The sequence below is a fragment of the Danio rerio genome, chromosome 11 (genome assembly GCF_052040795.2).
Source record: "Danio rerio strain M-AB ecotype USA chromosome 11, GRCz13ab, whole genome shotgun sequence".
Classification (NCBI taxonomy): Eukaryota; Metazoa; Chordata; class Actinopteri; order Cypriniformes; family Danionidae; genus Danio; species Danio rerio.
Genome location: NC_141031.1, coordinates 11,299,170 through 11,323,543, shown reverse-complemented (window position 1 = coordinate 11,323,543; position 24,374 = coordinate 11,299,170). Strand labels below are relative to the sequence as shown.

At 36.6% G+C, this 24,374-nt stretch overlaps 2 protein-coding genes and 1 long non-coding RNA gene across 7 annotated transcripts in view; 1 reads left to right on the top strand and 2 right to left on the bottom strand.

Moving 5' to 3' along the window:
• The window catches only part of itgb6 (integrin, beta 6), a 45,516-nt gene extending 34,609 nt beyond the window's left edge, over window positions 1-10,907 (bottom strand). Inside the window, exons 1-2 of one of the 3 annotated variants that reach the window (XM_087273368.1) lie at window positions 10,778-10,907; window positions 1,670-1,739 (exon numbers count right to left, since the gene is read on the bottom strand). In XM_087273368.1, the coding sequence (XP_087129494.1) occupies window positions 1,670-1,724 (55 nt within the window). In that variant the 5' untranslated portion in view covers window positions 1,725-1,739; window positions 10,778-10,907. Of the gene's footprint in view, window positions 1-1,669; window positions 1,913-10,777 lie in introns of those variants that run through there. The other 2 variants (XM_087273367.1, XM_087273366.1) reach the window with 2 other exon arrangements.
• rbms1a (RNA binding motif, single stranded interacting protein 1a) overlaps window positions 1-24,374 on the bottom strand; it is a 312,567-nt gene that overhangs the window by 232,173 nt on the left and 56,020 nt on the right. The window lies entirely within an intron of this gene.
• On the top strand, window positions 1,677-23,763 carry LOC147841673 (uncharacterized). Of its 2 annotated transcripts, none has more exons than XR_015502420.1 (4): window positions 1,677-1,901; window positions 4,776-4,889; window positions 16,205-16,317; window positions 21,767-23,763. It is a non-coding gene; the product is annotated as an uncharacterized LOC147841673 (long non-coding RNA). The 2 variants fall into 2 exon arrangements; XR_015502419.1 differs by lacking the exon at window positions 21,767-23,763 and adding an exon at window positions 16,955-18,435.

Here is a 24,374-nt window from a genome sequence, read left to right as displayed (position 1 = left end):
GTGGTTCACTCTTCTCAATGCAACTAATGTTTCTCACGCAACATCAAAACCATAAAAGTCAGCTGATATTTCTACTCTCTGCCAAAACATATTTTGCGCACAAAAAAAGCACTTATATAGTTTTTGCTTCTCTTGTAAGAACTGAAGTAATGCATCTTATTTAAAATGCATTTACACTTTTGTTTCATTATATATATAATAGATTTTTTCCCCCTTCACTTTTATCACTTAGAGAAGTTTTGTTCCTCGTCACTGGCACCACTGGCTTGCTTGGTTTGGGACTTGTGGAGCTGCGCATCGATGGATTTGCTCTTCAGTGTTTGTACTTCCAGCAGTGAAATTTAAACCACACTGAACTGAACTAAACTGAACTTAAACTCTGAAAACTGAATGTTTCAATTTACTTTAACTTCAATGCTAAGCTGCTTTGACACAATCTACATTGTAAAAGCGCTATAAAAATAAAGATAAATTGAATGTCAACCAGCAGACACACACCAGGTGAACTGGAGCGAGGCATTTTGAGTTTAAAATTGCTTACCCTGTTAAAAAAAAGAAAAAAAAGTGGTTTGTGGCTTGATCCCAGCATGCAACGAGGCATGAATCTGTAAAGCATTTTTTTTCCACATACTTCTTAGTTCTTTTTTTTTTTTTTGTATTTGTTGTCATATTCATTATCTTCTCTTGTCACAGAAGGATAATGGTATTAAAATAATAACAGTTTCATGATTGAAGAATACAAAGCAGCAACAAATAGATTTCAAGAAAATGAAAGTGTTATTATTAATGAATTATTAGCCCCCCTGAATTATTAGCCCCCCTGTTTATTTTTCCTCAATTTCTGTTTAACGGAGAGACGATTTTTTCAACACATTTTTAAACATAATAGTTTTAATACCTCATTTCTAATAACTGATTTATTTTTTCTTTGCCATGATGACAGTGAATAATATTTGACTAGATAATTTTCAAGACACTTCTATACAGCTTAAAGTGACATTTAAAGGCTTAACAAGGTTAATTAGGTTAACTAGGCAGGTTAGGGTAATTAGGCAAGTTATTGTATAACAATGGTTTGTTCTGTAGACTATTGAGAAAAAAATTAGCTTAAAGGGGCTGATAATTTTGTTCCTAAAATGGTGTTTAAAAAAATTAAAAGCTGTTTTTATTCTAGCTGAAATAAAAGAAATAAGACTTTCTCCAGAAGAAAAAAATATTATCAGGCATACTGTGAAAATTTCCTTGCTCTGTTAAATATAATTTGGAAAATATTTAAAAAAGAAGAAAAAATTGAAGGGGGCTAATATTTCTGACTTCAACTGTATGTATGTACATACATACTGTCATCTTCAATATCTAGTAAATATTTACATAATCAAATGACACCATGTTGAACAAGAAATAAAGCTACAACTGTTATGTAAATACCTGAAATGAAGCACAATTCTACAAACATGAGACGATCCTATAATGGCTCAACAGGTGATGTTATACAGTTTTCAGATTATAAATAAATCTATATAATAATATTGATAAGTTTTTTGCAAACTTCAGTTGTTCTAAGTGATCAATAATTTAACTCCGGAATTAAAGTTGAATGAGGAACGAAACTGCACGTATAGACAGTAGCCTATGTGTATGATTGACCAAATATATGAGTGAGTCTTACCTCCGACAGAGTCGAGCCAGAAGTAAAGGACAAGGCAGAGTGAAACAATCCCCATTAGTCCTCACGGTGTCTAATCACAGGAGAAAAACAACACAGTTCATATTCTCAGGCAAACAACCGCGGGATGCGATCATGTAGCGCGAGCTCACCTGGACGGACAGACTGAGAGTCAGCGCGTGCGCTTACCTGCCCAACCTTTATATGCACTTCCGTACAAGTGAGAACACAACAGGTAAGCGACTCTCACAGGGGCTAAAATCTCACACAGATATCTCACAGCCTCTCCAGTGTACTTCACTTGTCGTTTGTGACAGGCACAGGTTGACATTAAAATATTTACACTAGGCTATAGTGCTCATTTAGTCATTTTGTTTAGCCTTAAAATGCTCACGTATTTCTATCTTGTAAAATTGTCGAGTACAGTGGCACTTTCTACGGTAATGTTTTCCACTCAGATGTCTTTCTCACTTCTGTTTAATGTGGTAAAAGCTGCGACATTGAGAATGAGATTTGCTACCCCACGTGAAAAATATATTGCATGTCAATAGTAGGCCATATGTTTTGAACAAAATACAAAGTGTATTACACAAGGTGTATACTAGCTACACGTCAATGATTGTATAGTGAGCTGATAAGCGTAACGTTAGTATACTTTAAATTTTACTACAGTAAACGGTGGTGTATTGTAGCCTAGTATGAAATATCCTATAATTTAGTTGTAGAAAATAGTACAGTAGCCCACTGGGTATTTTATTACTATAGTAGTAGTATTACCACAGCAAAGTTAGAATGACCACTATAGATGCATTCAAGGAGTTAATATAGTATAGTTCAAAACACTTTAGGACTTACTATACTATATTATTTCTCACACGGGTTACCTTGAAGACTGAAAAATGAGCAGAACATATCAGATTCTTTGTCTTTGAAGGAAGAAATTACAATTTCTGAAAAAAAAAAAATTAAACAGGATTTTATTATGGTAGAAGTGTAGTAGGCATGGGTTTCTGAGGTACTGATGATAAAGATTATAATCCATATAAATACACTTTTACTTTAAATATTGTTTGAAAAACCATGGTTAATTTTAGTTTATTTTTGTTTAACTACAATAGGTTTTTGTTAATAATAATAATAATATAAATAATAATAATTATTATTATTATTCATTCATTTTCTTCTCGGCTTAGTCCTTTTATTAATCTGGGGTCGACACAGCGGTATGAACCGCCAACTTATCCAGCAAATTTTTTTTACGCAGCGGGTGCTCTTCCAGCCGCAACCCATCACTGGGAAACACATACACGGACAATTTACCCAATTCACCTATACCACATGTTTTTTGGATTTGTGGGGAAACCCAAGCCAACGGGAGGAGAACATGCAAACTCCACAAAGAAATGCCAACTGACCCAGCCGAGGCTCGAACCAGCGACCTTCTTGCTGTGAGGCGATTGTGCTACCCACTGTGCCACTGCATGTGCTGATTATTATTATTACTTTTATCATTATATAGGGCTAAATATAGCACAAGCACAATCAAAGTCAAGAAGTTGTTTTTGGTTGTATATTACACAACTACATTCAACCAAAAAATTGTTTAAAAAAAAAAAAGCCTAATATGGTCACACAGACTAGTCAATGCAATGAACTTTAGCTTGGTAATTGGACTCTAGTGTGAACTTGAGGGGAACTGGCTTCCTATCACCATGGTACTGGTTAAACATTAAATGATAAAGGGGATAGTTTGAAGAAGTTGTAAGAAAGGATGCAGCCTGTTGGTTTATTTTACATTGAATTTAACCATTCGTTCATTTTCTTTTCGACTAAGTCCCTTTATTAATCTGAGGTCGCCACAGCGGAAAAAAACGCCAACTTATCCAGCATTTGTTTTACGCAGCGGATGCCTTTCCAGCTGCAACCCATCACTGGGAAACATATACACACACATACAGTACATACAATTTAGCTTAATCATTTCACCTATACCGCATGTCTTTGGACTGTAGGGGAAACCGGAGCACCTTGAGGAAACCCACACAAATGCAGGGAGAACATGCAAACTCCACACAGAAATGCAAACTGACCCAGCCAAGGCTCGAGCCTTTATCCAAGTATAATATCTAAACAAATGTAGTTAATAGCCATTCATCTTCCACACTGCACATAATATATATTAAACAAGTTATGTTCCATAGACGTCTACTTACAACACATTTTCCCAGTGACCATATTTATAAATTGTCTGTTTACTCATTACTCATTTCTCACTATTTACTCATTTTTATGTTCTAGGTACATCTTTACATTTTCACTCGTTTGCACACTTATAACACTTAAAATCAATTTGTTGCTGCTTTGTTTTTTAAGTTGATTCAAATGACCTTTGCAAGTCATTTCAGTTTACTTAAAAGTTCATTAAACTTGTGTAACTAAACCCTGGATTTTAACAAAAATAAACTATGCATTTACCTTTACATTTAGTCATTTAGCAGAGGCTTTTATCCAAAGCGACTTAGAAATGAGGACAAGGAAGCAATTTACACAACTATAAGAGCAACAATGAATAAGTGCTATAGGCAAGTTTCAGGTCTGTAAAGTCTAAGAAGGAAAGCATTAGTAATTTTTTATTATTATTATTTTTTTTTTTGAGAACAGTTAGTGGTATATCCAGAGAGACAATTGCAGATTAGGAAGTGGAGACTAAATAGTTGAGTTTTTAGTCGTTTCTTGAAAACAGCAAGTGACTGCCGTTCTGATGCAGTTAGGGAGTTCATTCCACCAACTGGGCAGATTGAACGCGAGCGTTTGGAAAAGTGATTTCTTCCCTTCATTTTTGACAGTGTATTTTCAGTGCAAGTAAATTTTACCTTTAATGCTTTATTACATTCAACTTTGATTCCCAGTGCAATTGAAAAAGAATACTTATAAAGTTTTCCCAAAATAATATTTTAATAAGTGCTTGAATTGTTTACTTTGTCGACCATTGTTGGTTAACTGAAATGTAACTGTCATTTTTACTGAAACATTTGTAAATGTATTGTAATGCTGTTATGCCAACTGATGATCAGCAGTTAAAATGAAATGTTTTACCTCTTCCCAATAGGGAAAATCAGCAACAATCAAGAATGTATGATTATATGGTGTCAGGATTTGCAATCAAAAATGTCATTATATTGGAAGTCAATGGGACAAAAACAGCCACGAACATAACAAAAAGGTAAGTAAATTTGCATCAGTGTATTGAGTGCGTTTGCGTGTATTGTTGAATTTTTGAAAGATTTTAAAGCATTTTCCTAAAATATTAGTAAAAATAAGATGTCACCAAAAAGCATTCCCTTTACTCAAACACAGAAAACGTTGTGGTCAAATTAACCCTCAAAATCACCCCAGAGTGGACGAAAACATCCTGAACAGCACATAAGGGATAATAATTATATACAGTTGCAGTCAGAATTATTAGCCCCCTGAATTATTAGCGCCCCTGTTTATTTTTTTCCCCAATTTCTGTTTAATGGAGGGAAGATTGTTTCAGCACATTTTCTAAGCATAATAGTTTTAAAAACTCATTTCTAACAACTGATTTATTTGATCTTTGATATGATGACAGTAATGAATATTTTACTAGATATTTTTCAAGACACTTCTATACAGCTTAAAGTGACATTTAAAGGCTTAACCAGGTTAATAAGGTGAACTAGGTAGGTTAGGGCAATAAGGTAAGTTATTCTATAACAATGGTTTGTTCTGTAGACTATCGGGGAAAAAAAATTGCTTATAGGGGCTAATAAATTTGTCCCAAAAATGGTGTTTAAAAAATTAAAAACTGCTTTTATTCCAGCCTAAATAAAACAAATAAGACTTTCTCCAGAAGAAAAAATATTATCAGACAAACTGTGAAAATTTCCTTGCTCTGTTAAAAATCATGTGGGAAATATTTAAAAAAAGAGGAAAAAACAAAACAAAAGGGTGCTAATAATTCTGACTTTAACTGTATGTACTTTATATGAACAATGAAAACATACTTAAAATGTAACGCTTAAACTGTACTAGTGGTTTACTTTAAGGGGGAAATCAGACTTGAGATTCCAGTTTGACTCTGCTGTCAGGAATCAGATCATGAGGGCTTTACTGTCTCCCTTTGGCAGTCGCCCATAATGTCACATTTGCACATAAAACATCACCTGTCACTCATGCTGGCAACACTAAATATGAATAACTGCTTGTCATGTTTAATAATGTTTTGTTTTTGCAAACTGCCATCAGTAAGAACTCCACATAAATGTTTATCTTTCACTGTTTAGTTGATTGCTGCACCGTATTATTTATGTCCACACGCATTAGTTAAATGTAATTAGAACTGACAACAAGCCTCCAGCAAACATCGAGGTTAACCTCAGGCTATGACCCTGCCATGAATCATGCCTTATCAGCACTTTACTATAGATATCAAGCACCTGCTCGATCCCATCACAACACAGCTTATATAGGAAAAACACCTTTCAATAGGTTTTAAAACATATGGCTTCCACGATCCCATCTGTTGGGAATCAATTCAGTTCATTTTTGCAGCACACACCCATTGGGTGACCTTTTGACTTTTTGTATAGTATTGTCATATATATATATATCCATATGGGAACAGCCTGATTCTTTAGCAAAGCCTTTGGGAATCCCCATGGCCTTGAGTAATATTAATATTTGCTGAGTGTGGTTGCTTGTGACACATTCCTCTCTATATGGCTGAAAGCAGGTGTGTGTGCACGCATGCATGCGTGTGTGTGTGAGCCACGCCTGGCTGCAAAGAGCTGTGATTCAGCCTCTGTCTGAGACCACAGAAAACACAGACGTACATAGATAAAACAATGTCAATGTTTAACCGGTCAGGTCCTGTAAAATGAGCACAGGTCAGGTTTTCATATTTCAGAAGAACGACTGTATGTGATGATTAACTTACGATTGTTAGGATTGTCAATCGGTGTGACCTCAGGATACATTTTTTTATGATTACTGTTACAATAGATGGATTGTTTTCATTTTTTGCACACACAATTCAAGGTCAGGGTGTGATTGCATGGATACATTGTAGCTCAGATATTGCACTACTTAAAAGTCTTGGTTGTGTATCAAAGTATCAGCTTTGTGTTTAATTGTTTTTTTTTTTTTTTAATAAAAATTCCTTGGCATCTTGGCAAATCTGAGCACAGGGATATTGTTGAGATTTCCTCTGAAATTGTAGAGGAGATGAATATGTGTTTATTGAGGATTATTTATTTGGAAAATACTTTAAACTTTATATTTAAAAGGATAATTTACGCAAAAACAAATAATAATAATTGACATTTTGAAAAATGTTGGAAACTGATGCCATGGACATCCATAATTAAAAAAAAAAATACCATGAAAGCCACTGGCTAGAAGTTCAACATTCTTCAAAATATCTTCTGTTATGTTCAACTGAAGAAAGAAACTCAAACAGGTTTGGAAGAAGGGAATAAGTGATGATCGAATTTTAATTTTAAGATGAACTATCCCTTTGTCAACAGGTTTCCGTTTACCTTTCATATAATCTATTGAACTATAAAAAACAAACTACACTGTTTTTTACACTACAAGACGGTATTTCATACATATTGCTTTAGCATTTTTTATTCCTAAAGAGTGTCTTGATGTTTTCGTTTTTGTTCAGATTTATCTTCAATAATGAGTGAGCACACCTTGAACCAATCTTCTTGTTTTAGCATATCCTGAATCACTTAGGCCTCATCGGATGATTGTTGCAATGTAGCCCAGTCTCTGTGTGACTTTTCACATCCATTCATAGCCCTTAGTAAACGCACACCCTAATGATCTGATGTGGAAGAGTAGACAGAAATAGGCGAACAGAATGATTTTTCAGCTTTAAATGATTACAGTTAAACCACTGAAGACACATGGAGTATTTTGACAATATTTCTGGTTCCCTGACTGAACATCTCAGGACCATTGCTGGTATTGAGGACGAGGGAGCTTTCAGATTTCATCTAAAATATCCAAATTAGTGTTCCAAAGAAGAATATAGGTCTTAGGCTTGAATTTTTGGGTGAATTAACACTTTAACTGTTAAAAAACTACATTGTGTACATTTAAAGGCTTCGTCTTTTAATATAAACTAGGAGAATGCATCAGATTACTTCCTTGAAATAACCATCCAAATTTACTTATTGCTAAAACAGACTTTTAAAAGGTCTCTTTAGGAAGGCACTACTTTGATCACTTGCATTTGTATTTGGTGATTTAATGTACATTTAAGAAAAGAGATGATGCCATGAAGGAGTCAGACTGATGTTAAGGCCTTGCATAATAGTATAGACTATGAACTATTTATTCAATTTCAACTGCTTTTGTTGTGTGCCGTCTTATCCCATCCTAACCTGTGCTATGCTGTTGTAGAACTCAAGTCCAGACAAGACAGTACCTCATGTCTGATTCCAAGATGATGGTTTATATGACTAAGTGATCAGCTAATTTGAGTTTATGTCCAGGCCAAGTCCAAATGCTTCTGAAAACACACTTGGAGATGTACTTAAGTTTATACTCAAGTACTTAAGGGCTATCCAATCTCATCCCATCCTATCCTATGCACCATTCTATCCAAAATTCCACTGCATTCTGTAATAAACTGAATCCTACTCATACTATATATTCTCTCCTATATTAAACTATTATACTATACAATTCGAACATATATTGTATCCCATCCTATATGATATTATATCACATACCCTACAGTTATCCTAATTTATCTTATTCTTTTATAATATAACAGTGTGTTATATCAGATATCCTATCCCACACTCACAAAATAAGGTACAAAAGTAATCACTGGAGTAGTATTTTTTCAAAGGATATATTGTGTAACTAAAGGGTATTCTTCAACATTTATTTTCTTTTCGGCTTAGTCCCTTTATTAATCTGGGGTCGCCACAGCGGAATGAACCGCCAATTTATCCAGTGCGTTTTTACGCAGTGTATGCCCTTCCAGCCGCAACCCATCTCTGGGAAAACCTAAAGGGTATGTAATGGTAAAAACTTCAAGGTACATATTATTACATAAAAAATTACAGTTTTCAGGGTTTTTGCAGCTTTCACAAAGTCAACTTTATGGGCTCTATTTTAAAGTCTCAAGCGCAGTGCGCAAAAGCATTAAGGACATGTCTGAATCTACTTTTGCTATTTTAAGTATAGAAAAATATGCTCTTCAGTTTTCACCATGGCGCATGGTCTAACAGGATTGTGTTTCTTCTCTTAATAAGTTATAGATATGTTTTGAGAATAAACCAATCAGAGTCTCATTTCCCATTCCCTTTAAGAGTCAGTTGTGTTGCACTATGGTGCATTTGCTGTTTACACTGCAGACTTTGTAAGTGAAAAAAACAAACGCTTCACTAGTGAGAAAACAGTTAAACAGACTATCTGCAGCGCAAGGATAAAGAATGAGCCTTCTCCAATCCATCTTTACTTTCTCTTTCTCTTTCTCTCTTTCGTGGATAAGGAAACGGTGCTGTATGCACAGACATCCATTACATAATTAATTTTGTTTGTTTAGCGCAAAGATTTGTTTCAAAACTATTTTTAAATTCAGTTCTAATTTCCAGCAAATGAGTTAATGAACAATGAAGTTCATCAATGAGTAATGAAGTGTTAAAAAAACTGAGTTTTTATCAAAATGGACGTGGAAATACATGTCCCATATGGTCTAAAACTTGACAGGTGGACAAATCTAAGCTTGTTTTTAATAAAACAAATATAAATATGCATATAATAATTAATAATTATAATAATAATAATAATAACATTATACAAAAGCAAGTTTCTGTGAATAAACTGAAAAAAGCTTCCCGAGATGAATAAGGCATGGAGACGGTGGTTTTTATATTTATGTATAAAGTATTAATTTCTGTAATAATTTGTTCCTTTAATTCTTTTTCATTTGTAAAGATATGTCTGTATTGCTGTACATCCTTTGTGCTTTAAGCAGTGTGTAAGCAGGGCACATAACTAACGCGCTCTGCACTAGACTTTTGACCTGCTTTCAGCTGGTCTATTGTACAGTCTATTTTAGTTCTTTAAAATAGCAACGTGCCAACAATGCGCCCTAATACACCTCTTTTCAAGGCCACAATACCCATGAGTCCACAAAGTGGCGCAAATAGATTTTCTATTTTAAACAAAGTGCTGAAAAACAGGAAAATTAAGTTTGCGTTGGTCTGAAAATAGCAACACGTCTGGGCAAACATGTCTTGTTGCCCTAACACTTTTTAAGATCGTTATGAATGACATTTTAGATTTATACAGGGCTAAACACTGTAGATTTTTCTAATGGCCCGATTGGTCCTTTGGTGCAAGTTTACTTGCATCATCCAAAAAACGAATTAGTTATTTCTTTGCCATTTATTTTAAATCATGTGTCAAAACAAGCAAAGCCTAGTTGAGTACATGCTCATTTTTAACATGAGTTTTGCTAAAAAAAAAAAAAAAGAATATTGGTAAAAAGAGTTTAGTTGGATTAGTTTGTTCATGATCTGAGACAGGGACATATGAAAAGTAAGACTTGATTAAGACATTCAAGACAAGAAGTAAATTGAAGACTATTTAAGGCCTAAAATTTAGCCCTTGCGGAAACCATGAGTTGTGTACCTTGGCAACGTTTTTTATCTACAAAAATGCAGTGTTTGAAAGGAGTGTTGTCCTATCATAAATCACAGCCATCACATCATATGCAGTTCCATACTATAACCTATCACCTATCCTACACTAACCACTAATCTTAAATCTTGTTCCAGAAAAACTTTCATATAATATGTCCCAATTTATCCAATCTTAATTCTCACATTATTTCATGCTACCTTATTCTATGTTTCATTACACCCTATCCTGTCCTATCCTGTCTGATCCGTTAGCACTGTTCAACCTGTTCAAGCCGCTAACCAAAAGATTTAAACTATACAAACTTTAGCCATTTCTTCAAATTACATCAAACCAACTTTGGACACTCTGGATATCTTACTCAAAGCATTTGAGTTGAAGTTTGAGCAACTTTTGGCTGAATAAGAATGAATAACTCACCCCTGGAGGCCTCGGCTGCTAGCATGCTGTCCTCTCTCTCAATACCAAAACCACAGAGGCAAGTGGGATACGGCGATAACTGCAGTGTGTGAATATCTGTCCGACTGGAAGTGTGGGATGGAAGCAATAGGACGCTCAAACTATACAGAGATTTTATGGAGCATGACGCCTGCGCTCCCTTCCTCAGCCCCTTTTTTCTCACATACACACACACTTTTGTGCATGAATGACGGCAGCAACTGTATGGCTTCACACACAGCTTGAAGCTTCTTCATTAGCGAGCGAGAGTCTGACAGGCCAAATGGGCATGTGTGAGTGGATTTTGTTAAATGTGTGTGCGCACAGCATGTAGGTCAGTGGGGATTTTTTTTTGTTGTCTGCCAGACAATGAAACTTATTCTGTGGTAAGTCAAATCCGCCACCAGTGTCAGGTGCTTTTTTTAGTTTAGTAGCAGGTTTTAGCATGCCCAGTATGTGTGTGTGTCTGTGTGTGTCAGGTTCTGCCTACACTGGGAAATATTTCATGTTAAAAACATGCTGTATTCCAGAGAATTTTTTGGTATACTGTTGATTACCACCAAAAGTAATTCTGACCTTCAGGTATTTGGGAAACTTTAGTAAATATTGTATTTATAAAATAATAATAATAATGATAAAAATTATTTATTTTATTCATTGAAAAATGAATATTTTTATCCATTTCTCAATGAATATAGGCAATGTATTTTAGTGCATTTAAACAAAATAGATTTCCTAAACAGATATATTTATGGTAGTCACCAAACATATTTAGAAATTGAAAGATTATACAATTAAATTCAAGAAAAATATTGCAAAAAAATTACAACCTACAAAATTTCAACAATATTTTTCAATTTTTCTGCTTTTCTTAATTTTCCCTCTTTTTAAAATTTGTCTTTAATATTTTTCTGTAACATAAATTTAGGTGTACTGGTTTTTGGATCATTATAATAAGTTATTTTGTTAGATAAGCTCCAGATTTGGCTTCAGTACTGACTAATCGAATGTTTATGCATCATCATCCTTTTCTATTGCTTACCCGGGACTGTGTCACGAGGGCAGCAGTCTTTGGAGAGAACCCTATACTTCCCTCTCCCCAGACACTACCTCCAGCTCCTCCGAGGGGATCCCAAGGCATTCCCAGGCCAGCCAATGCCTCCAGCCTGTCCTGCGTCTTTCCCAAGGTCTCCTCCTGGTGGGACATGCCTTGAACTCCTCCACCTGGGGTAAGGACTTTCCTCCAACCTGGACATTGCAGACCACCTTTTTTCAGTGGAGCACCATGGCCTCGGACTTGGAGAGGCTGATTCTTCATCATGTTTGATGAAGCCAACAGAACAACATTGTCTGTGAATAACAGATGAAATTCTGTTGTCCCCGAACTGGACCCCCTCCAGCCCAAGTCCATAAAAATTATGAACAGAATTGGTGACAAGGGGCAGCCCAGCCAGAGTCCAACATGCACTGGTAACAAGTCTGACCTATTGCTGGCAATGCGAACCAAACTAGTACTCTGTTCATACAGGGACAGAACAGACCTTAACAGAGCGCCATTGACCCCATACTCCCGGTGCACCCTCAACAGAATGCCATGAGAGACACGGCAGAATGCCTTCTCCAAGTCCACAAAACGCATGTGGACTGGTTGGGCATACTCCTATGAACCCTCGAGCACCCTTGTGAGGGTATAGAGCTGGTCCAGTGTACCATGACCTGGACGAAAACTGCATTGTTCCTCCTGGATCCTAGGTTCAACCATCGGCCGGATCCTCCTCTGCAGTGCGATATTGTAGAGACGTGTCAGCCAAGACAGCCCCACAACATCCAGAGACCTAAGATACACAGAGTGAATCTCATCCATCCCTGCTGCTTTGCCACTGCGGAGCTTGCAAACTACCTCAGGGACCTCAGCTTGGGTGATGGGTGAGTCCACCCCTGCATCGCCATTCTCTGCTTCATCAATTAAAGACATGTCGGTGGGGTTAAGGAGACCCAAAAAGTATTCTCTCCACCATCCAACCACATACCCAGTCGAGGTCAACAGCTCCCCACTTCAGCTGTAAACAGTCAATGTGGAGCTGCTTTCTCCTCCTGAGGTGCTGCGGAAGGATGGTCCCACGTCACTCCTTCGGGCTAATCCTGGCTGGGTTCCGTGGGAAACAACCCAGCCACTAGGCACTTGCATAAAAACCCCGACCCTGGGCCTGGCTCCAGGGTTAGGCCCCAGCTGCACCATACCGGGCGACGTCACTGTTCTTGATGTTTTTGTATGCATAAGGGGTTTTTGAACTGCACTTAGGAGACCTTATTGGCTGACGCCTGCTTTGGCGCTTCAAAAGTGGGATTCTGTTCATTCATTCATTAATTTTCCTTCAGCTTAGTCCCTTTATTATTCAGGGGTTGCCACAGTGGAATTAACTGCCAACTTATCCAGCATGTGTTTTCTACAGTGGATGCCCTTCCAGCTGCAACCCAGTATTTGGAAACATCCATACACACTCAGTCACACACATACATTACGATCAATTTGTTTTGTTTTTTTCAATTCATCTGCACTGCATGTTTTTTAACTCGAACCAGTGACCTTTTTGCTGTGAGGTGACAGTACTAACCACTGAGCCACCTGAAATCTGTTCATTGTGGAATCTGTTCATTATGATAGTAATTACATAATAACTTTATGATTAAGATTTTATTTATTATGACAGAGTGTGAAAGCACCCTTGTTTTCACAGATAATTTGTTTCTGATTAAAAATGCTGACTAAGCAATGTTACCTTATCTATTACTCTGCTTGCTGATGTCCTTGTACAACTTGTTGATTTTGCCCCGCCCCCTTCTAATATGATTTATGATTGGACTAAAAAGTGAAATAATATTACTAACTCTTGGTAAGTTTGACAATTAAAATCAAAGGGCTTTCTTTATTACTTTCATTTTGCTTCAGCTTAGTCTCTATTTCAGAGGTCGCCACAGCGGAATGAACCACCAACTATTCCAGCAAATGTTTTACACAGCAGATGCCCTTCCAGCCACAACCCAATACTGGGCAACACCCATTTATTCACACTCATACACTACGGCCAATTTAGCTCATTTACTTCAAGGATAGCACATGGACTGTGGGGGAAATCGGAGCACCCGGAGGAATCCCACACGAACACGGGAAGAACATGCAAACTCCAAAAAAAAATGCCAATTGACCCAGTAGGGACTCGAACCAGCAACCTTCTTGCTGTGGGAAAACAGTGCTAATGTGCTAAGTGCTAAGTAAATAGTGTATAATGAATGAATGAATGTAAAAAAGCTTCATATTTCTGCATTAAACCTTCCAAAAATGGTCCTATTAACTTGCATCGTAGGTGCCCCATTTTATACTGGATTTCTGGATTTATTTAAAGTTCTATTTTCAAATTCTAGTTTTAAAATGTTGTATTTTATGTAGTTATTTATCTAATGAGCTATTAATATCTATTAACGTTCCTTTAATATCCCAACACGCACAAATCAACAACCCCGAGGGGTACAGCAAAGGGTTGCAATGATACTAAATTAGATCTTAATGAAAATCTAAAATTATCCGACAGCCTGTGTGTGTGTGTGTGTGTGAGTCAGAGATAGAAAACATCATTAGCCAAGTCAGGAGAAAGTCCCCATCGCGTACCGCATGTGTGGATGTGTTGGAGGGCTGCAGTCACACTCACCCGAAATGAATGGCTCAGATTCACTCCTCATTCTTCCTCGCTGAAGTATGAATGGAACGTGGTGAAACAGAGAGAAAGTAAAGAGAATGAGAGACACTGAGTGAAGCCTCTCTTTTATATGAAGTCAAAAGGAAAATTATGTGGGCAGCATGAGCTTTTTGGTTAACACACACACACAGGCACACACGCACATACACAAACACACACACACACACACACACACACACACACACAAACACACACACACACACACACACACACACACACACACACACACACAAACACACACACACACGCACACACACACACACACAAATAGACCTCAGATACTAAATTTGGGCCCTTCATCATTGCAGTGGCTTTATAGTTAGCTAAATTAACTCCATTAACTTTATCAAAACAAGATTTTTGGTCTAAAACCAAAAATAATCCATTTATCATTTGTAAATACATGTTAACATCATTTGAATTGGAACTTCATGATGTTTAGAAAAGTAAGTTTTATATACACAGAAAAAAATCTCAGTTAATTAACAGTTTCTGTGTTTTGTGATTAAGAACTGTTTTTTGTTTATTTTCGGTTCTAAATTGCAATATAGGACCTTGACCTTGACCTGACCGCTCTGTCGACATTTGTAGAAAACTCAACTCTACATATGTATAAGAAATAATATGTAGAGAAATAAGTCTGTAAAGTAGCAGAAAATGTACTGGCAGTTTATTACAAGGTTTTTGTAGCGTAATATACAACACCAACCTTGACAATATATCACCTTAAACTATAAAAATGTTAATAAAAGTCTCCTTTTAGGACATTTCGAGGTTAAAAGCATGCATAAACAGGGAAAAATAAAAACATGAATTACAAAATACAGAAAACTGCTAATCTAAGGACACATTTTTATTTTTAATTTTGCTAATTTGTCACCTTGGAATTAAAAGGTTCTATTTGTGTCCTGAATAATTTTGAGATACTGAGCTTCAAAGTTTTTGCATTACATATAGTAAACTGTATGTGTGTAACTTTGTTTTTTTTTAATAAAAAGTCTTAAAATGTAAACAACTTATTAAAAAAACATCCCATAATGTGTATATGTGAATGTCAATAACTCAACTTTGACAAAAATGTCAGATGAAACCTTACAACTCTAAGGTGACGAATTTTTTTCAATGTTTAAAACAATGTTTTAACAATCAGATTTACCACATTTATCATGTTGCCTTTATCGGGTGACCTACCTGCATCATTTATGTTGCTCGACTTTCAACCTAGGCTCATTTTGAAAACATACCTATACATTTCTGGAGGCTGCAAAATATGTCCCAGGAGGTACTTAATTTTGCAGTTTTTGAGAGAGGCCGCTGTGTGCGCTTTTTCAGATCTCAAATTTCTCTCGCAAGTGCCATTCGCCCCTGCTGTTCTCTCATAAACTCACTAGAACCACTGTTGACTTAATGTTTGACTGACTGAATGACTGACTGACTGACCCACTCTCGTTCAATTTTATCGGTTGACACGTCCACCCACTTCCTCACACCCAACCAACAATTTTCTAAAGCAATCCAGATGAAGAAAAGCCCTCAGCTGATTTTTACCACATTTTCAGATTTTACCACTTTCTCACCCTGTTATTTACTTGTTTATTTTATTTTTTGGATTCTGTGTTTGTCTTACTTGCTTTCTTGAACCATTCTTTACCAGACTCGAACCCTGTTATCATGGTCAACTCCTCTCTGCATCTCTGCAAGTCCACTGACGTACATGACGAGCCAACGGGACAAACTGGTTTTAGATCGAAAGCTTTCCACACGGAGGTAAGCGGTCAGCTGCTAAACGTTATAAGAAATGGTTTCATACCACCTGGAACGTCCGTTGAAAAAAATGTAATTCAACAATACGTTCCTCTGGCTACATAATTCGTGGTCTCGAGAAATGTATGTAGGACTGTTTTCAGAATGAGCCTATGTGTCCACTTCCATTCATAAATTCTCTCCTGTGGACTCATGGGATTAACACCTTATAATCTCTGCTGGTACTTCTTGACTTCTTTACCGTATTTCAAATACTATGAATTTGGAAATAGCCTGCTACTCGGCTCACAAACTGCTTTTTTACCAAAGGAAGAATGCAGTTTTCAACCTTGAAAACATTATAAGGGTTAGTTCACCCGAAATAAAACCTCTGTTATTAATTACTCACCCTCGTGTTGTTCCTACCCCGCAAGAACTTTGTTTATCTTCAGAACACAAATTAAGATATTTTAGATGAAATCTAAAAGATAAAAGCTCTCTAATAATCCTCCATAGACGGCAATGGTCCAGAGACTTTCAAAGTCTAGAAAAAGAAGCAAAAACATTATCATGTGTCTTTTTTTGGTTCAACTATAATCATGCAAAGCTCCAAGAACACTTTTGTGCAGCAAAGAACTGTAAAGTTGACTTTGTTTGCCAGATCATCGGGGTTTGCATTTACTACGGGAAGAAAACACCTATATACATTTCTGGAGTTAACTAAGTACGTCCCAGGATGTATGTGTTTGTGCAGTTTTTGTTTTCATAAAACTACCAGAGACTGCCATGTTGCTTTATCAGATCTCAAATTTCTCTCGCTGGTGCCATTTGCAACTGCTGTTCTCACGTAAATCCACCAGAGGCCACTGTCGACTAACTGACTTACTGATAAAAAAACGATGCCCCCACCCACCCCCTTCCCTAAATCCAACCGCTAGTCTTTTCAAAAGCAATCCAGGGGTGCATTTCCCAAACAACGACATAACTCGAGACAGAACTATCATAGTATGATGCATCGTTTGGGAAAAGAACGACGTAGTAACCAGTGTTTCCCGAAACCCGTAGTTTATCTGCCGCAGATCCACCGTTTGAACCACGTTAGTTATAATCAGGGCTTTACATTAACACACGCCAACCCGCCAAATGCGGGTAAATTTCAGCTTTGGCGGGTTAGACAGTCACTCCCACAGCCACTTTGGCTGGTTGAAAAAAATGTTTAAATTGTGGTTTTCTTAAAAGCAGGGTTCGACTATAAGAATGACCCAATATGCGTGCAAATGTGATCTTAGAATGGAGAAACAGCACGACTAAAAAAAAAAAAAATTGCATTCGCGCGTGCAGAAGAAAGCAGATGAATACCGAATGACAGGATAATCAGTCGCGCTAACAGCTGATGTGATGCGTGCGACTGTTTTCTTCCTTGAAGCACGCGTGCCTGGAACGCAACTGTGATCAAATCTCTTTCAAATAGTCAGGCAAGTAAATAATGCTAATGCCCACACAGCCTTGCTGCTTTCAAGAGCTCTAAATATGTATTTTGTAAGCAGCACCGGTTGCTTTCGCTTTGAGCAGATTATTAATTGGCCTTAACCATGTGATCATCCTTCCATTATCACAGTTTGTTTTTCACCTGCTTTCTTTTGCTTACGGTTATTTTTGTTTATATGGTTTAATTATCATTTTTTACAACATTGCTTTCATATGAGAGGAACTCTCCATTTATGTGTAGTTAACTGGTGATCTGAGAGACCTTTAGCGAGGACAGATTACTGTGCATATTTTTGATACATGACAATAATTATTAATTAAGTCAATTGTTTTTCTTTGTTTTTTTAAAAGAAATGTTTTGTTAAATAAAAAGTATAGTATACAGCTATATTTAGCTTGTTTGACACATTTAAAATTTGTGGCTAAGAAATAAATATTGTTTGGTGTGGTCAGAGATAAATTAGGTAAATCCTTAATTTTGAGTTCTGAAAAGTCAAATTCAAAGTGGCTGGTGATCAAAAAAGTTAATGTAAAGCCCTGGTTATAATGTAAAACGCCCATAAGGGTGCTCTAAATGGGGTGGTAAAAACTTTTTTTAGAGAAGAACCCTTTAATTTTATTGTCCAAATTATATCGTTTTACATGCACACGCATAAAAAATATAAGTTTTGGTAAAAACATGCATTCGTTTTCCATATTAATTTAAATATATGTAAACAGCACATATAGAACTGGGGCCTGTTTCAGAAAGGAGGTTAAGTGAAAACTCAGAGTATTTTAACCCTGAAATGAGAGAAACTCTGGGTTTTCCGTTTCAAAACGGCAGGTTTGTTAAACTCGAGAAAGCAGGGTAAGTCAAGCCTGTTTCTGAAAGAAAGGTAACTTTAACTCAGAGTCAGTTACTGTGGCAACTTACTCTGTGAATCTAACCTGGTCAGAAGCAGGTTTTATTCTCTAAACTCAAGAGTTTCTGTCGGTCTCCTCCCCTTTTTTAAAGATGAAGCGGTATTTCTCACCTTAGCCTTACGCCTCCACACACCTATTTTAATGCTTATTTTGGATGCGTGCATAAAAACGATTGATAGAAACGTCATGATGCACATAACTTTTCAAAATATGCATAAAAACGCGCATAACTGAGTAGGATAAACTTTTATTCGATAGAAAATGTGCGCATAAACTACGATGGAAACACTTTTACTGAACAAATTACAGTATGTACATTAAAAAAAAGATCATGATCATATGATAATGAATGTGTGTAAATGAACAAACCAGCAGGCTCAGCACACTGTAACATGTCTTAAATATTGTTTTAGTCATTCTAAAATGCCTTTACTGTTTCAGTATTAGTGTATATTAATTACCTCCGAACGTCTGGTGCGTGAGTCTCCGCGTCTCATGGCTTCAGACCCCCCACGTGTTCATTGTGTTTCAGCATTGTCTTCTGACATCGAGGCGCAAGTACATTAATTAGGCTAAATAAAGAATTAATTGACGCAGCTTCTTCTACCACAGCAAATTCTGTTTTTACTGTTGATATTTGGTGCCAGTTTAATCAGAAAGTGACAATTTTTTTTTCTCTTTGACTCGTTGGATGGAATTTTATTCGCATCTGTTATGCAATATTCCAGTTTTGCACATACATTTATGTAATATATTTGGATGGAAACATAGCTATTGCCTACATTTTAGTCACACAGGGAAGAACTGTACGAGAATGGCTTATCCTTTTTTAATAAATAATTAAATTAAATTCACCTTCGACATGCACTGTAACTAGATTAATGGGATTATTATTCTTTCTAAAAATTATTTTTAGTACTGCTTACCTTCTAAATGTTATATTAACCTCTATCACTTGATCAATAAAAAAGGCAGACACAAGTGCACTGTTAAATCATTTAAAACTAATAAATGTATAAAAAAAAGTTTAGAAAAAAAATATAGACGTCACAAATTACATTACTAATTTTATTATACTTAAATATTTAAATACTTAAAAAGTGAAATTAGGCATTAACTTGAGCAGCTGTTTTCCCACGCTAACTGTCTCTTCTTCACTGATGGTTGCTTCTTTTCAAATATATACACTCATATTTGCTATAACTTTGCATGAGAACATCAAGTTCAGCTGGAGAAAGAAATGGTGATCTCTTTTATAAGATATTGCCATAGTCACTCGTAATATCTGCGCTCCATTGATAATGCCTTTTTAAAGTCACGGTGTGCGCGCTTAACTCTGAGTTGGTCTACTCGAAGTTGATTGACCCAACTCAGATCAGCTGTTCTGAAACCGAAAACTCAGAGTTTTTAATCTCTCGGTAAATCAACTCAGAGTTCAAGTTTAAACTCTGAGTTGTTTGAACCTCCTTACTGAAACAGGCCCCTGATGTTTCCATTACAAATATTATTGAGAACATCGAACATTCTATTCTAAATTAACATAAACTCACTTAGAAAAGCTAACATATATTATATCATATATAAATCATATAAAAAAATAAGAAATTAAATTTAATAATTGTAATTTATTTGGAAATGACAAAAATCATACTTTAATAATAATATTAAGGATGATGGTGATTATTATTATTAAGTAGGATATTGTTTATTTATTTATTTATTTATTAATTTTTGAAAAGTCTGCTTTTATAATTTGACACATGCAAACCACTGCAGAAATGTGCTAACCAACAAGCCCATGTTATATACAGTACAGATACTTAATAAATAAGCTACTATAAATTAAAAGCATTAACATATGCTATTTTTTGTTTTCACAAGCTTTGGAGACGTAACATGAATTCCGTTTTTAAATAAAAGGTCACCTATAGCTTTCGACATGAGCCAAAACTGTGTTCCAAATGGCATCAATGATTTCTAAGTGCACTGCAAAGGGAGCGCAATTGTAAACACGAAGTTCGCTAAAACTTAACTGTAAAAATACTTTGAAAGCAAATTACACCTAGAGGGAGGACTTTAATGCTTTAAGAAATGGGGGGATAGGCATAGAGGAGATAACTGGGGGATAACTGGGAATAGAACACAGTCAGGTTTTGCGACTGTTCGTTGGAACAATGGATTTGGGAAACACCAAATCAATAAACTATGTTTGTAGTGACAACTTGCGACCTTGGTTGGCTTACGATGGCTTTCAGAAATGCGCCCCAGAAAAAGAAAAGCCCTCGCCTAATTTTTACTATGGTTTTCACTGCTTTACTGCTTTCTGGAACCATTCTTCATGGTCAACTCTTCTCTGTGTTTCAAATCCGCCAATGTACATGGCATGCTACTGTGCAGACTGGTAATTGGAAATGCCGTCTACACGGAGGTAAGCGTTCTGCTGGTTATGTGAAAAGAAACAGAAGCCATCAGTGGCGTCAAAGCACCTGTGGCATTGTTTTAAAGATGAAATGCAGTCATATGTGGCTCTGGCTACATAATTCACGCTCTCCAGAAATGTATACAGGGGTATGTTTTCACAGTGAGCCTGTGTTGGATAAAAATTATATGGGTATTGCCATTAGAGTCAGTAATAGAACCCTAGCAAGGAAGAGAAGATGTTGCCAAACAAAGCTGTTTTTGCACACAAAAGTGTTCTTGGAGCTTTGCACAATTACAGTTGAACTACTGAAGTCAAATGTGAATGTTGTGACCATGTTTTTTTTTACCTGTACTGTAACAATCAGGGGACCATTGTGGTCAATGGAGGATAAGGGAGCTCTCAAATGTAATTGTAATTTGCATTTTGAAGAAGAATTGGAATGGCACAGTTGTTTTTGCACACAAAAGTGTTCTTGGAGCTTTGCACGATTACAGTTACTGCTCAAATGTGAATGTCAAATGTGAATGTTGTGACTGTTTTTTTTTTTTATTTGCATTTTGAAGAAGAATTGGAATGGCACAAGAATGAGTAATTAATAATATAATTGTCCTTTTGTGTGAACTAACTCTTACTGGCCAGTGCCATGTCACCCTGCAGCCCAAGACTGGTTACTCACTGAAGCTAAGCAGGGCTGAGCTTGGTCAGTACCTGGATGGGAGACCACATACAGTAAAGTGAAGGGAACACTGCTGTCAGTAAGTGCCATCTTTCAGATGAGACATTAAACCGAGGACGTTAAATCCCATGGCACTTCTCTAAAAAAGTGTGGGGGTGTGCCCTGGTGTTCTGGCCAATTCCCTCCATTGGCCCTTACTGATCATGGCTTCGCAATCATCCCCATCCACCGAATTGGCTCTATCACTGTCTATCACTCCACTCCACCAATAGCTGGTGTGTTGTAAGTGCACTGGCGCCGTTGTCCTGTGGCTGCCATCACATCATTCAACTGGATGCTACACACTGGTGGGTGTGTGGAGAGACCACTCATGATTGTGAAGCGCTTTGAATTCAAAGCCATACACAATAAAAGCACAACATAAATACACATTACTATTGAATTCACAATACTTTCAATTTATACAATCATTTAATATTTAAAAACTGTCCGTGTTTTGTATATGACCAGGGAAATGCAGATTACTCTTTTAGCTCAGTTGTATGAACGCCTCTGAAACAGTACCCCATATAATGAACTTTGGCATCTCAGTTGATTTATTAGCTGGAATTTATCAGCAAAATTGGTTATGCTCTTTTACTGTGACGGCCTGTTTCCATTGTGGGGTTTAGCATGTGGGTTTTGATTGACATGTTGCTGTGGTGGTGGTAATGGTGTAGATTGAAAAAGTTCTAGATGCATCTCCTGTCTACATCACGCACACACATACGTTCAAGCACAGACATGTAGATCCATACATACATGCACCTAACCTTCACACTCCCACCAGGAAACAGGGCGTGTGTGTCCTCTCAGCTGTTTAGGGAGAGGGAAAGAGACAGGTGTACATGCTATTAAATGTGAACTTAACATTAATATAGATCAAGAAGCCAACATCTGTCCAAAACAGTAAGAAATGTGAAAAAAGAGACAGCAAAACAATACAATCCAAAACACAAACACAATTAGATCTAGTAAATAAAGTTTGCTGAAAAATAAGCCATGTTTTACTATAAAAACAACTTGGCTCTTGGCTCACTATGGCTTTAACCATGGTATTTGTATTAACAAATCTGTAATTATGCATATATAAAGCAATGTGCCAACAAACATGGTGTCTAAACTTTTACTATAACAAAACCGTGAGGGGTAATTTCACAGCGAAACACAAACACAGACAGTGAGAGGGAGAGAGAGACACATGCAAGGTGCCTGTGAGTCTTAGCTGTAATCTCCTGGATTTATGATAAAACCCTGTGGGCTGATATTACAGAGGGCCCATCGACAGGGCCCCTCTCTCAGCTAAAGAGGTGCAAAGTGACCTTCCAAAGAGATGACAGTAAAACAGAGATTGACTTTCCCAGAATTCTCAGCATGACACTTGACTTCACTTGCATTACTTTAGTGTTGTGTGGAACCATGATGGATTTTAGTGTGTGTGAATGACACTGAGCACCTTCTATTTATTAGTATGCGTCTCTGCATGAGGAGAAGCTGTTTGTGATGAGCATTGGTTCATCAAATCTGCTCATCACCATCTGCTTTTGTGGTGTTTTTGCCTTTGTGACAAAATATACAATGTGTGTATGTTGGTACTTCAAAACATTGGTGCATGAACACTGTATAAATTACTAAAATGCAGTAGTTTATAGTAAATATACAATTTTATTTGGTTTCTAGAATATTTTATTGATCAAATGGCAACCACCGCTGCCTTTTTATAAAATGTAAATTATAAAATAAATTAAACTCATTATTTAAAAAAAATCATAATTCTTCATAATGACAACATGAAAGAAGTTTGTTTGAAATCTTTTCAAAAGTACTTTTTTTTTCACACAATATTTGCAATCTTTTCTATGACACCCCGATTAGAGCTCACATGCTTTCTGTTTTCATTGATCATACTTCAAAAGTTTCTGCACTTTGATAAATTCAGTTGATTGGACATGATTTGTAAAGACAAAATGCCTGTCTATATTAGATCGCACAGTTAACAGTGGATAACAAAACACAAAACATGCCATGAAGTCAAAGGAATTGTCTGTAAACGTTAGAGACAGGATTTTAGAAAGGCAGCGATCTGGGGAAGGGTACAGAAGAATATCTGCAGCATCGAAGTTTCCAGTGAGCACATTGGCCTTCATTATCCTCAAATGGAAGTAGTTTTGTATCTACCAAGACTCATTGGTTGCTAAACCAGGTTGCAAACAGGAGTCAAGGAGAAGTCCCTAGGTGAAGAACCCGATTGTCAGTCTGAAAGAGATCCAGTGATTCTCTGTGGAAAGAGGAGAACCTTCCAGAATCAACCAGCTCTCCGCTAGTCAGGCCGGTATGGTAGAGAAGTTCTTCCTCATTCAAAGGAACATGAAAGCCCTCCTGGAGTTTGCATTTCAGTGCCAGGACTCAGGGAGACTAGTCAGTACTGAGGGAGAATAAATGCAATAAATGTAGAGACATTCTTGGATGAAAACCTGCTGCAGAGCTCTGGACCTTAGACTGGGTGGCGGTTCATCTTTTAACAGAACAAAGATCCTAAGATCACAGCCA